Raw genomic sequence first — 10,155 nt, 5'->3', positions numbered from 1 at the left:
CCATAGAAAATACAAAGTACCCATAGAAAATAAAAGTACACACAGAAAAAACAAGTACCCATAGAAAATAAAAGTAACCCATAGAAAATACAAAGTACCCATAGAAAATACAAAGTACCCATAGAAAATAAAAGTGGAATAAAAAATACTAAGTGTACTTATGGGCCTTCGTACTACAGTACTTCTGTACTCATGATTTGGCCATTGAACTCTTATTTTGAAGGAAGCAAGTTCTAACAATTACTAGTTTGGTTAATTTGATTTTCTTTTCTGGTTTTATATTTTCAAGCCCAAATTAAAAACAAGAAGCCATAGGCGACAATTCTCCGTGAAGTATTATATATTGCAACAAAAAGAAGTAGCCATTGGCGACAATTCTCTGTGAAGTGTGATAAATCGAACAAAGAAAAAATTGTTTAAACGCGCGTCGGCTCAGTCATCTTAAGACGCAACAACCAATCAGAGATGCGAGATGCCTACACGTGACGCGGGAAGGGCGCGCGATGCCCGAAATATTTTTGCGTCAATATTCAGCGCCGTGATTCAAGAGATTAATACCCGGAAACAATTTTTTTCTTGTTTTGAACGCATTAACATGCATTTACGCTAATCTAGTATGATTCAGGGTTACTTTTTTTTTAACCTGCCATGGCCAGATTATCTAAAGATGTGTGTATTGTGTGTACAATCTATAGAAAGAGAAATGTACATCAGGTCCGATCATCCGATTTTCACGTTTCGGTTTTTTGGACTCGGTTCATGAACGTATTTTGGTTTGGCTCCTGGAATGTGCAAAAAAATGACTCCCGGGACTGTCTACAGGGAACACTCGCACATTCGCGGTGTATCAGGACAGCGCGACTGGTCGTCATTAGCGCAGTAACAGTTGCATAAACGGACGAAACCATTTCAAAGAAATGGGGATGTTTCGAAAATAAGCATTTACTCCAATATCAAAACAGCTACGGTAAAAATAAAAAGACGTGCATCATCCCGGACATAATGCAACACCACATGCGAAATTACACAGAAATGCGACGTACGGGGGAATGCGTTTTGGCTGCGAACATCTTCCAAAAAACTTGGCATCTCTTAACCATGGGCAAAAACATCTGGAACCACTTATAAAAACCACCCCGTATCTGCATGAACTTTTTTGAACCCCACTGCTATTCCAAACAACGCGTTTTTCTGGACCATTCCAATTCGCCTCGTAATTGTAGGGGTGCGTCTGCGATATTACATTGACCGCGAAAGCAGCAACGGCAAAAACACACATTCGTGCATCAACACGGGCATGCCCGCAGACGGCGTATAAAATTGCGTGCCGATTACACAAAGAGAACCCAGTGTTTTGACTGCGAACATGAAAAATCAGCCGATTACAACACTCCGTCCGGAGGTCCTGACCTCCTTCACGGAGTAATAACTTAACCGTTTCTACCTTCTTATTCAGAACCTATCTTCAATATGCTGCTTAACTATACTAGTACAGTAAGAGAAAGAAATGTAAATGTATACTGTATCTTACCTCCCCAAGTCATCGAACACCTCCGGCAGTAGGTAGTGTAGGAGAGACCAGAGTTCAGCCAGGTTGTTCTGTAGGGGAGTTCCTGTCAGCAGGATCTTGTTGGCTGTAGGGATCTTCTTTATCTCCCTGAAATGATAATTCATTTTTACTGATTGCTGGTAACCTCTTACGGATTTCAAATTTCAATGCTCTCGTCTAACAAAAGATTTTCTAACTGCAAATATGTTAAAATGCAGCCTACACTGCTAAAGTTACTGTCAAACTGTGCCATTCTCACTGAAAAGAACTGTACACACTAAATATTTTATTTCATACTTAGATAAAATGCAACCATTTTAATAAAGGACACATGTCTTATATTTTAATTTCAAATTCTTGTTGTTGTAGAAAAGTTGTAGAAAAATTTCTTTTTTAAGTTTTAGGAAAAATATTTCTGTAGCAACTACTAGAAAGGAAAAAGTACTGTATGGTAGCATTTGTAAATCTTGAACTTTTAGCAGCATTTTTTTTGTGGGTTTCATGACACTGGGAACATGTCTCCATTGTAAATCTACTTTACTACAAAATCCTTTAAAAGGTGAATATTGAAAACACTGCAAAAACCTCCTTTTCCTTCCTACCCCAAAACAAAAGCACTGCCAGGGCTCGAAATTCATTCTTGGGAATAGGTGCACTGGAGTACCCAAACTATAAAATTGGGTGCACAAAAATTTTTGGGGGTGCACCATATAATATAGAATAACTAGAGTGTCTGCAATAACTAATTATCCTTCATTTTTAAAGAAAAATATTACAACGATGATTTATTTTTTACCTGACACTTAGATGCTAAGAATATGCTGTATACTACTATAGATTTAACATCTTTACATACATAAACCTACAAAAATATTTGGGTGCACCAGAAAAAAATTGGGTGCACAGCTCCAAATTTAGGTGCACTGGGGTTCAGTATTTTGAGCCCTGACTGCTATTAAAGTAAGCAAACTTGATGCTCCTGACCTGATGAGTCTACAGTTGAGGTTCTTGATACGATGTCCCTCGTCCACGATGATGTACTTCCAGTGGTGGACCGCCAGGAAGCGACTGTCTCGCATCGTGATCTCGTAGGACGTGATGACTATGGGATGGACGCCCAGCTCACCATGTACCCTGGTGGGAGGAAACAGTACAAATAATTAATATGGTTCAAACTGTATTTAGAGTTGAGCTTTTCTGCTAACTTAAATTTTACCTCTGTGTGTGGAGGTTTCGTTTTGGGTGTGTTTGTACAGTAGAGCCACATGTACATTTTGTAGTAAAGAGCAAAATGGTGTAACTACAGACTAACAAAAAGGACAAATTGGTCAAAATGGTTTCCCACAGGCTGGGAGAAGATGACAAAATACATAATTGACTATAATGAATGAAAACTTCACGGTTAGTGAAGGTATAATTTTTTCAAAAATATTATCTCACTGTATGACACTAAATAACTACCTATCTAGGAATCACACGTCTAAATTACAAATAGTCACTTTTAATAGATTAATGTGTTGTTTAGGGTTATACTTATCTCACCTGAAGATCTTGCGGCGAAGCTTGGTGCGCTGTGCCTGAGTGCCGTGGTAGATGAGAACTGGGACCTGTTTATAACATATAAATCAGAATTCTACAGTCAAAAAGTGCGTGGTTGGTAAAACTTCCAAAGCCAAAGCCACTAGTTAGAACTTACATATATTTTGTAAATAAACAGAATAATAAACATCCTGTACACATAGTTCTTGTTTGAAATAAACTTACATCTGGGCCGTTACAAAATGGAAATATGGAATTTTCTACCATTTTTTTTTCTCTGCAGTAGGCATTTGTTATAGCAAACATTAGAAGTTAAGGTAATTTGGTTGAGAATTTGTAAGGTAATTTGGTTGAGAATTTGTAAGTAATTTGGTTGAGAATTAAAAAGTTTAACAGCTACAACATAACTACAGTCTGAAAGCAGACAAAAACGCAACACTAACCTTAGGACTGAATCTGCGGAACTCAGAGTACCAGTTGGACAGGGTAGAGAGCGGTGCTACGATCATGAACGGTCCGATCATCCCCTCACCGATCAGCTCTGCAAACAGGGCGATACACTGCACAGTCTTTCCCAGGCCCATCTCATCTGCCAGGATGCCGTTCACTCCATTCTCATAGAGAACCTGTTAACCATAAATAAATACTGTGAGCAAACAATAACTAGTTTTTCCACCTAATGCAGTGCTTAAATTTATTGTCTGAATTACAAACCAGCCTACCTCATGGCTCCTGTTATAGTATTTGGGGCTCTCATAAGATGCCTACATGTGTAGGCCTTTTTTTTCCACGTCATGTTAAATTTTTTCCTAAAAACATCCAAGTACCAGCAAATCAAATGGTTTCTGAAATGTTTTTAGTACTTCCCATACTTCTCAAGCCCAAGCAGTGCAGGTAAAATTTGTCTTGTGCAGGTAAGCATGCAGAAAAAAGGATTTTGAGCCCTGCTTACCTTCATCCAGTCCATGCCTTGTAGCTGGTACTCCCTCAGCACCCCTCCACTGAACAGCTCAGGCTGTCTGTCTGACACAGGCTTTCCATCAATGACTCTGTGGAAGGTGTCTGTTGGCTTCTCCTTCTCCATGATCTGCACTATGGAACGAGGAACGGTCGTTTCTTCTGGTGCCTCCGGAACGACTTTTTCTTCTCCTATCTTCTGTTTCTTCTTCTCCAGCTCTTCTTTACTGATGTAATCGGCCAGGCAGTACTCTGAGTCGTCTTCTCGTTTTCTCTTCTTGGCCTGTTTGCCATCTTCTGAAAAACCTGCTTCTTCTGGTTCTGTCTTTACTTTGGCTGCCGCTTTGCTTCGTCCTGGAGACTTGGGTGTAGATTTGACGGGGCTGCGACTGTCCTGGCCGCGTCTGTCGCTGCGGCGGACACTACCTTCCTTCCCCCCGGCCTCCTTTTGTCGTTTCTTCTCCTCCTGCTTCTCTAACCGTTTCCTGCGAGCTTCCGCCTTCCGCTTGGCCTCCTCTGCCTGCCTCTCCATCCGCTTGAGGAGGAACTCAGTGTAGGTGTTGCTCTTCTTCAGCAGATGGGTAAGTCGAGACAACCTGGACAACAAAAGTGGCAAGGTGGTCTTGTGGTTAGGGTTGTTGACATATATGTGTAGAATCTGAAGGTTATGGGTTCGAATCCCTGGCAACTATAGTGGCAAGCCCCTCTTTTGTGCCCTTGGGAAAGGCACCTTACACCTATTTCCTCACTTGATTCAGGTGTAAATGAGTACCTAGCTTTGGTTAGCCCTTAAGGATGTCCTCTCGAATGGGATGTAAAGCTGGAGGTCCCATGTTTGAGGGGAGCCACACCTTGAGCACATTAAAGATCCCACCACAATTATCAAAAAGAGCAGGGGTTATTCCCAGTGTGAGTGGTTTGAACCTTACAGTCTGGTCTTACGCAGCTTGTACTTAACTGTACAAAACTGGTCTGTTACGCCAAAACGTGGTTTAACGGTTATGCGAAACAAACAAACAGACAAACAAACCTCTGTTCCTTCAGACTCTTGTCCCACTGCTCCCTGGCTCTCTCCATCCTTTCTTTCTCCTCCTCCTCCAGTTCTTTGTGCAGTTTCTCTTCCTCTTCCAGCATGGCGGCTGTAATGAGGTCAGGCGCACCATTCTTGTTTTCCGTCCCCTTCGGGTCAGAATGGGACGATCCAGCCGAGGACTCTTCTACACCTTTGGCTACCTCCTCAACTGTAAGGATGGTACAAGTCAAAATTAGGATTTTACTCCTCTGGTGGATAAAAAAGCTTTAGAACTCACTTTGAGCCTCACCAATTATATCTTCATCAATATCATCACTGATTTATTTTTTGCCAAAAGCACTACTACTAGTACTAGTATTTTGTCTAGAGGCAAAACCTCACTACAAGTTTTAGAATAGAGAAAACATTTATGTACCATGTCTTTGTTTCTTTCTGGCTTTTGCCATTACTCCTAGTAGACCTGCCACACTGTTATACAACCATTTTATCATTACAATTGTCAGCCTTCAAATACATGTACATGTACCATAGCTTCTTTCCAAAACTTGAATTTAGAACAGTAGTTCTAAGTGTTTCATGATCATGAAAACATTTTGTAATTATAGTATTCCTTTGTTACAAACTGTTCTGGAACAATAGAAAACAAACAAGAATATACACAAGAAAACTGTTACTCAAGCAACTGGAAAGGTTTTGAAAACTGTCAGACGTTTCAAGTACCATCAACTACTTTGGTTAGTGACTGAAACTGATGAAATTTAGTGGATGCTACTTGAAACATCTAACAGTTTTCAAAACCTATCCAATTGAGTACCAATTTCCTTGTGTATCTCATTACCTGGATGTGTAACCTTCATCAACAAAAACAAGAACATAGAATGTTGTAATCATTGCATAATGTAGAAATTCACACTTATATGTATAATGTACTATTGGAAACTGTCAGGTTGGTTCAGAAGTTCTAGCAAACTTGATAAATGATACAGTACTACATTGTACTTACCTGGTTTAGGGCTGGATGGTTCACTGCCAGTTGTCCCTGGCTCTGGGCTTGCTCTCTGATATTCCCTCATCTCTGCACTTCTGATGTTCTCCTTTGTTCCTGCTTCTGATAATGGTGGACTACAGCCAACAACTTTGGAGGGTTTCTGAGCAGAGTTACTCTCTGGGTGCTGAGGATAGTTTGGAGAGTTCTCAAAACTCTGGAAGGATGATGTAAGATCAGATACAGCAGAAGTAAAAGAATTGTCCACAGAAATGTTTTCTTCACTTAAACCTAAGGCCAGCTTCTGTTCACTCAATGTAGGTTTTTCTGTTGTGGTACAAACTGATCCTGTTTCAGAGTGTTTCAATGGAGTGGGTAAGCCGTTGGTCAGTGGTTGTAGCACACGACTGTCCTTTATACAACTATCAGAATCCTTGTCTGAAACCTTTCCAGAAGTTTCTTTTGTACTCTCGTAGGCTTCTTCTGGTCTTGAGTTCTCAGTTTCTAGGTCAGGAGATCTTGTACTGGCAGTATCAAGCTGAAGAGCCCTGTTTTTACTGGAAGACAATTCTGGTTGGAATATGATGGCTTTGTCTTCTAGCTCTGTTGAGACTGCAGTGGACTTCGGGCTTGACTTTTTGGGCGGAGCCTCTTCAAGCAATATGTTTGGTTTCACTCCAGAACTGATGGGAAAATAGACATACATAATTAGCAGCTTAAGGCAAACAGGAGCTTTGCATGCAGTGGTAATCTAATTAAGTGCTTACAAACTCCGCAAGTGTTGTTTGTGTCAAAGAGACCAAACACATTAACTTAGGATTGACCATGCAGGGCTCCTTATACAATGCTTGTCTGTCAATCTGCCTTTAAACAAATTGACTAGTCAAATTCATTAGCTGTTTACAAAGTTACAGGTTGGTGCATTTTGCTAGCCTGGTTGCTGTCCTTTGTAGTTTACCACTGGCTCCCCTGTGACGGTTTACTAAGGAGGATAGCAGCCAGACTAATGTAGTAAAAGTCCTTGATTTTTCTATATTTGTGACTGTGTGAGCTTATCCAGAAACTGTTTCGCACTCTGCCTACATGACAAAATGTGACAAAAAAAGCTGGTAAAATCAGAACATCCCTCCTACCTTCTCAATGACTCCTTCTTCTCCACTCTCAGAAGACAGATGTCTAAGTGGCTGTCAATGTTCCTCTGTGGTATAGCACAACTACAGACTGGACACTCCACTAGAAACAGATGTATGTCAAGATACCAATATGTATTAGTTGCACATTGTACAAACTATTAACACAATGCAGACCAGTTAATAGCCAGACTAACAAATAAATCAAATCTGAACCTTGGGTTTTTCTACAAAATATTTCAGCTTATCTCCTGGGGCCAACAGGTTGAAGAACCTTAGACAAAAGAAAAACTTATCAATTGTTAGTTATTACAATATAAAGAAAAAAAGGGTGCAACCGGTAGTGCATTTTTAACTGAAATGAGGGAAGATAAATGTTTTCAGAAACCAGTTTTTGAAATCGATGAAAATACCCAAATAACTGATACAGTTAATATTTCACAACCCACAATCTTTCAACAGTAGAGATTTTTTTTTTTCGCAACATTTCATAACTCAACACCTGTCCTGAACTGAGCAAACTGAAGTGAACCGAACACTGACCAACAACAACTGCACAGCTCCATACTCTCGCTTGTCTAAAATGTTTGCCAAAGCAGAAATGTTGACTCAAAACTGAACCGTAGCACATACTCTCCAAGCAGAGGTTGGTAGAGAAGATTGTGACCTTATTATCATATGCCACGTCGCTACTTCATCCTTGGTGTGATAGATATGATAGAAAGGTCACAATCTTCTCCACTAACCTCTGCTTGGATAGTAGTTTCAAAGCTTCCAGCCTGGTCCAGAAGTGGATATTTTTTCAACCTTATTAGATTATGAGCTGTGCAGGTCAGATACCTGTCTGTGGAACATTTCTCCCTTTCCTGCCTCTTTCCTTCCCCGTTTCCTTGTCTATCTGTCTACCCACGACTGTAGACATGTTCCTACTGTCTTCCTGGACATCAGAGCTACCTGCCATGTCTGTGTTTTCCCTAACACAGGACCCCCTGGAAGGGACTGTCTTCAACTGCTTGCCTCTTTTGACCATGGTGCAGGTTATTTCTACATGTGTACGAATGACATGAATAGAATGAATGTGAGAATAACTAAAGAAGAAGTTAAAATTACGTTAGGTGGCAGACGTTAGGAGAATTAGGAACAAAGTAAGAATTAGGCGCTTATAATGTGCCGTTACTGTAAATTTTGTTCTGAAAGTCAAATATCTCAATTCAAGTCTGCCATTATTCAAATTTCAGCATACTCTATTCAACATCAGTCTTTGTGTTGTGCGATTTTTGAAGGCCTGTAATAGTGTAAAGTTAACACTATAATTAATAGGTGTGATGATAAATAAACCTTTAGCAAACGTTATTTAGCAAACGTTATTTCAGAAATAAAGAGATGACATGACGGTTGGGGCCTTGGGGGGAAACATTTTTTCCGAGGCTTCTGATCATGAATATACATAATTTGTAACTGCCGCTTATGCAAGTTTGGTTACGTCACTGTGAAGTGGTGATCTTTACACAACGCATGGCTATGAGAAAAATTGTGTGGAAAATTGTCAATTTACCTTCCTAAGAGCACAATGGTTCCACAAGGAAAAGATGCAAGCCCAGATGAATGATCTACAATGTACCTTTGCACTAGTTCAGTCCTTTGACAGACGACAGGTTTACATAACGCTGTGTACACGTGAGAAGTGCGTACCCTCCCCCCAAAACGTGACTACCAGTTTTTCGCGATCTACAAGAGAAATATAGCACTACTACTCAAGTCTTTTTCACATGACACAGTAGGAGTGTTATCTAGCAAGCAGACATCACGAAATTACCCGAAACTTTAGGCAAATTTTCCATAACTGACGAGGAAATTTCAAAACAAACCGGCTAGCGCGGGAAACTGGACGATAATTTGCATACATACTGAGTGGCGTTCATCAACACAAAGCTCGCTGAAAACAGTTATTTGGCTTCATACTAAATCTAGCAGCTTCCCCATAGTTTACTCAACGTTTCAAGCACAAAATGGCACACAGACGGATGTATATTACTGCGAGAAATACAAAGGAAGACGGCGGTAATACCTTGCACGGCTTCGGACAGCTCCCGGCTTGGCGCGCTTTGCAGTGACGCGTAACCTCTGCTGACCCAGATCAGGTGGGCAATTTTCCCGCGAAAAGCCGGGCGGAACCACTAGCATTGGAGGGATAATTATGGATTGTTGTTTTTTTGGAAAATGCTGTTTTGGACTAGTCGAGTGCATAAGTATAAATCATATCTAGCAATTATGCTGTTATAAAAGGGCTATCATAAAGGTTTTGTTCAATAGTTAAAAAATAACTAATATAATATTACCGATTCGAATATTGGACTAACCTAATTATGCAGAGGCTGTGGTGAAGAAAAATCATATAAGATATTTAGGGGAGGACTAAACGAGACGACTTTCGTGAGGGTCATAAAAGAGAAGTTTACATCATGAGAGTACGAATTTATCGTCATGCAATTTCTGGACCCAAAGCTGTGTAAATGTACCATCAATCAAGCAGTTATGCGGATTGTGCTTTCCCCCTGCCTTGCCCTCAGCCACCGGTACTTTCCTGGTGGATGGTTGCCTCTTCCAGGCACCGCGGAGCGCTGAAAAATAGTATAAATTGGCCAAAATAAAGGGAATAGATACCAGTGTAGTTTAGCCGGCCAGAGAGTATTCATTTTACGGCAAAATGTACCCGGTCTGGCGGACCACTGCCCCGGCAGGTTATCTCAAATTTCTACTCTTTAGTCTTTGCATCCTCCTTCTGAAGCCTGATAGAGGCTACTGGTATTCTTTGCAGTTCATGGAGATGTCGCTTGATGCATAACTAACTTAGCATCTCCATGAACTGCAAAGAATAAAATGTGGCTCGCAAATTCAAATTCCACAGACGGTGAATTTGCATATGTATTAAAATACCATAGCCTTGGGGTCATTGAACGGG

The 10,155-nt window shown here is 40.5% G+C and overlaps 1 protein-coding gene across 1 annotated transcript in view; it reads right to left on the bottom strand.

Moving 5' to 3' along the window:
* Window positions 1-9,189, bottom strand: part of LOC109469132 (lymphocyte-specific helicase-like) — a 20,504-nt gene extending 11,315 nt beyond the window's left edge. The window contains exons 1-9 of the mRNA XM_019767527.1: window positions 9,102-9,189; window positions 7,197-7,296; window positions 6,082-6,746; window positions 5,076-5,286; window positions 4,041-4,641; window positions 3,532-3,714; window positions 3,092-3,156; window positions 2,534-2,683; window positions 1,532-1,657 (exon numbers count right to left, since the gene is read on the bottom strand). Of these exons, the coding sequence (XP_019623086.1) occupies window positions 1,532-1,657; window positions 2,534-2,683; window positions 3,092-3,156; window positions 3,532-3,714; window positions 4,041-4,641; window positions 5,076-5,286; window positions 6,082-6,746; window positions 7,197-7,296; window position 9,102 (2,102 nt within the window). The 5' untranslated portion in view covers window positions 9,103-9,189. The remainder of the gene's footprint in view (window positions 1-1,531; window positions 1,658-2,533; window positions 2,684-3,091; window positions 3,157-3,531; window positions 3,715-4,040; window positions 4,642-5,075; window positions 5,287-6,081; window positions 6,747-7,196; window positions 7,297-9,101) is intronic.
* Window positions 9,190-10,155: the final 966 nt, after the last annotated feature.

The sequence above is a fragment of the Branchiostoma belcheri genome, unplaced genomic scaffold, assembly GCF_001625305.1.
Source record: "Branchiostoma belcheri isolate BF01 breed outbred unplaced genomic scaffold, Haploidv18h27 scaffold20, whole genome shotgun sequence".
In the NCBI taxonomy this organism is placed as follows: Eukaryota; Metazoa; Chordata; class Leptocardii; order Amphioxiformes; family Branchiostomatidae; genus Branchiostoma; species Branchiostoma belcheri.
Note: the sequence above shows the minus strand (reverse complement) of the source record. Positions and strands in the feature narration are given on the sequence as shown.